Below are 4,319 nucleotides of genomic sequence, written 5' to 3'. Positions count from 1 at the left end.
AAAATTACAACCCGACCCGACCAGGCCCGTGGCTTTTAAAGCCCGGACCCGATGTAACCCGACACATCAACATGAATTATCTGCCCGAACCCGGCCCGCGGCCCGACGATAATTTTTTTTTTCTCTCATACATGTATTATCATGACCAGCAGACGGGAATTCAAATCAACCTTTAATGTTCACGCCTTTTAACAATACAAACAATACAAACAACTTTCCAGACCTCTGATTTTCCCACTCCTCTAGTAGCGACGGTGAATTCACCTGCGGCAAGTTTACTTTTCACCAACTCCATCTTCTTCTCCAGGCTAAAGTTATTTAGTAGTTATTTAGTAAATTTGAATTGAATTGAATTGAATTGAATTAAAGCCGTGCACGCAGCGGCGTCAGGTCTGCCCCCGCCCCTCTCCATGATGCACGTTGCACGCAGCAGCCAGACTTTCTTTACGGTGAACAGCAGCGATGATTAATAAATGTTTTTTTTGTTTGTTTTGTTTTTCACTGAGCGGAAAAGATTAAGCCCGAGGTCCAACCCGACCCGAGTCATTTGCTTATATTTTCGACCCAAACCCGGCCCGAAGCCGCGGATCCCGTCGGGTTTGTCGGGCCGACCCGACCCGTTGAGAACTCTATTCTTTGCCACATGATACTGTGTGTTTATGTACATGTACTGGCCCACTCAGGTTGGCCGTCTTATTCCCACTGATCTGTGTACGAGTATTGCGTAACCTGCCATGCCCGCCTCGAGCTGGTATCGCTTCAGTCGATGAAAACCAGGTAAGCAGCCCCCGAGCCATTCCTTATATATGCTAAGGCCACGCACATTCTGGCGGGCTATGACACGTGGGGGCGCGACGTCACATCGGGCTCAGCGGTAGGCTGCTGCAGTTGCCACAGAGCAGCCAATGAGCTTGCTAGTAAGCCCGCTCTAGGTCTGCTAGCTGCTGCAACGCGTTGACAATAAATACAAAATGAAGGATAATTTTTGGCTTCAATATCTCGAGAAAAGATGACTATACCCGTAGCGTAAACTTACGCAATACTCGTTCCCTCTTCTAGAGAGAACCGAGGTTACGTTAGTAACCGAGTACGTTTTACATCATGCAACAAACAAGTATTACATCATTGTGTGGTCTGAAGGCTCTCAAGAGATGAATCAGAAGATATATCTGGATCACTGAAGTGGGTATATCAGTGGGTATCTTTGAGGCTTGGGAGAATAAAGACTAGTGTTGCTAGCGAGTAATTCTAAGCAATTTATAAGCAGTCAGACATTAAGTCAGTCAGTTTGATTTGGCTCCAAAACTATACAGGTCTGTGATTCAAATGTTTTACAGCTTTTGTGTTTTACAGCTTTAGCAAATGTCTATTTAGTTATTTATTTTTTATATTTATATTTTGAACACAGCTATTTGTTAAAAGACAATTTTTATGAATTTTGTGAATTCTCTAGATTTTCCTTATATCTTTGTGGTCATTTCTATTTTCAGCATGTACAAAACACCAAACGCAAAAACTGCCATGAGTTCTGTAAATGCAAGTTTTTCCAATAATATTACCATTGTTCATCCTGAATTCTTTTTCATCATTGGACTTACAGGTATGCCGAACAGCACTTATCACTACATATTCTTATTTATCATTTATTTTATTACTATAATTGGGAACTCTATAGTCCTTCTCATTATAGCTCTTGACCAGAGCCTGCACAGTCCAAAGTACATTGGTGTGTTTAACTTGGCCTTAGCTGATATTTGTGAAACTAATGCACTGATTCCCAACATGATGAAGACTTTTCTGTTTGACTCACAGTACATCTCCTACAATGCTTGTTTGGTAAACATGTTTTTTGTGTTCCTCTTTAGTGCCATGCAGAGTCTGACTCTTGTTGTTATGGCATATGATCGTTTAATTGCAATTTGTTTGCCACTGAGATATCATGTTTTTGTGAACAATACCAATATGTGTTTACTTTTCTCAGCAATTTTTTTATTTAATTCTTTTATTGTGGCCATGATGGTGTCATTGATTACCCAAATTTCATTCTGTAGAACCAATGTAATACAGAGTTATTTTTGTGATCATGGACCAATGTTTAGGTTGGCATGTAATGACAATAGCATTAATAAAATTATGGGATTTCTCTACACATCTTTATACCTTATAGCACCACTGCTCATTATAGTCCTGTCATATCTGGGGATTTTTTGTGTTTTAAGCAAAATTACAACTTGGGAAGGACGTTTAAAAGCACTGAAGACCTGTATTTCACACCTGTTGCTAGTAGGAATATATTTCCTCCCAATATTCTTCACATACCTTACTTCTTTATTGCTTTATAGCACTCCAAATTCCAGAATCATCAGCACATCTCTGGCATATGCTGTTCCAGCAATGCTAAATCCCATAATTTATGTTTTAAATACAGCTGAAATCAGAGACATAATTCGAAAAGTGCTTAAAAACAGATCTGCACCAATTGAGAATATTTAAAAATAAATAAAATGTTCATTCATTGATTCTATTAATCATTAGAATTGAATTACCTATATGAAGACTGCATACTTAGACCTCACAGTGGTCTGTTTGACAGTACAAAATATCTGTCCTTTATTTATTAATCCACATGATTCCAAATGTCTGTATTGTACTGCTTATATTCTTACTGATCCCAAGACAAAACAAATAGTAAAAAATCTAAATCTAAACAGCAATTTAAATGACTTTTTGTGAGCAGTTCTTCATGAAACACTTGATCTAATGTATTTTAATTCATACAACAGTTCGTTCTGGTTCTCGAATCTGATGAGAGCCTTTTCCAGCCATGCGATATTCCCTCAGTATCAGCACTGGAACCGTTTCACAGTTGGTATCACTCTGCTTGCAGCATTTCTCACAGTGAGCGTCACGGCGGACGAGCAAACACCATCATTTTACAAATACTGTTGTTGTGTCACGGAATGTAGTTTTAAGAGTTTAAGCGAGCAGTTATTAAGTAGGTTATTTAGAGCATATTTGACAATTTGTTTAGACATTTTTGGAGATTGAGCTCCAGACCTTCAGCGCTCATGTCCTCAAAGAGAATAGCTTTATCTAGGCGAATAATAACAGAGAAAACTCTAGGTGTGTTCGACATCGGCTGCTGCTGGATTTAACCGATCGGCAAGAGTAGCCGCGTGCAGGCGGGGAGGAGCTGCGGAGACGTGAAGTTGGACACTTTCTGTTCCCGTAGTGACCGTTCACGTGGTGTTTGCATACTTTACCACAGCTGAAGTGAAATAAATGCAATATTTGGCAAATAATACACAGATGTTTCAGAGACATTTTCATTCAATACTTTATGTACTGCTTTATACAGCGTCTGTTTGAACAAGAATAAAGTTCAACATAAGCTACTATCAATGAAGTTGAGTCTACGGTTTTTAATCAGTTTTAATTTGATAAACATGAGTGTTCACTGTTCTGTACTGTACTGATTTGTGAGCTTTAGAGGAACTAAGGTGTTCGAATAAATACGAAGCACACGTGATCGTTGTCAACAGCTGTGTCGTCATCAGTGTTCCTGCAGCTCAGTGCAGCCGCTCTTGAGAAGCTGCACTGGCTGAGTTCTCCGGCTACTCTCAAATCGCTCTTGCGGTACTTTGATGGCATACGTCACAGTCACGTGGCGTCGGCGCTGTATCAAGTCGGACAAAATTTCTAACCAGTATGCACTGTTTCAAGTCAGCTGCTGATCGGTCTGCGCAGAGCTGCATGAAGTCGAACAAGCCTTCTGATTTAGCAGAGAATGAGTCACGCGGGCGCGGTGCCGGCGTGGGCTCATCCATTTGGTGAATAAGCACAGGAGAAAAAAGTCTCTCTCTGTAGCATGTGAGTCACGCGGGGCCGGGGCCAGTGTGGGCTCACCTGTTTTTGAACGCTCAGAAACGGGAGCGCGCGAGGGGCCGGGTCGATTTCTGTACGTAAGGAAGCTGGCCGCGAGCGCAGTCCTCAGTCAAGATTCTCTCTCTCCCAGCGTCCTGTTTCCCAGTGGCTTATCTGGTATCTCCATGCCAATTACTGCAACAAGACACAGGTGTATGTCATTTGGACTTGACCTACTTACTAACCACTCATCTTCCGACTCTCTCCCACTATAGACCTCGCTGAACCACGCCCCCCTCGCCACATACCCCCACCGCCCGACTCAGGCTGGGGAGCCGTCCGGAAAAGAGAAAGTTGTAAATAAAAGCTGTGTCCCAATTCAGGGGCTGCATCCTTTGAAGGCCGTGTCATTCTGTGAACAAACACTTTTTTGCCTGTTCTGTTACACATAGGTC

At 41.8% G+C, this 4,319-nt stretch overlaps 1 protein-coding gene across 1 annotated transcript; it reads left to right on the top strand.

The window, feature by feature from the left end:
* Window positions 1-1,499: 1,499 nt before the first annotated feature.
* LOC307166670 (olfactory receptor 52E8-like) lies at window positions 1,500-2,493 on the top strand (the record flags this gene model as incomplete). Its single annotated transcript, XM_079885166.1, has 1 exon — window positions 1,500-2,493. The coding sequence occupies exon 1, from the start codon at window positions 1,522-1,524 to the stop codon at window positions 2,491-2,493; it is 972 nt and encodes a 323-aa protein (XP_079741292.1). The 5' UTR covers window positions 1,500-1,521.
* Between the last annotated feature and the right edge of the window lie 1,826 nt (window positions 2,494-4,319).

Source organism: Squalius cephalus (assembly GCF_949319135.1).
Source record: "Squalius cephalus genome assembly, chromosome: 11".
Taxonomy (NCBI): domain Eukaryota; kingdom Metazoa; phylum Chordata; class Actinopteri; order Cypriniformes; family Leuciscidae; genus Squalius; species Squalius cephalus.
This window is presented reverse-complemented; position numbering and strand designations above follow the sequence as displayed.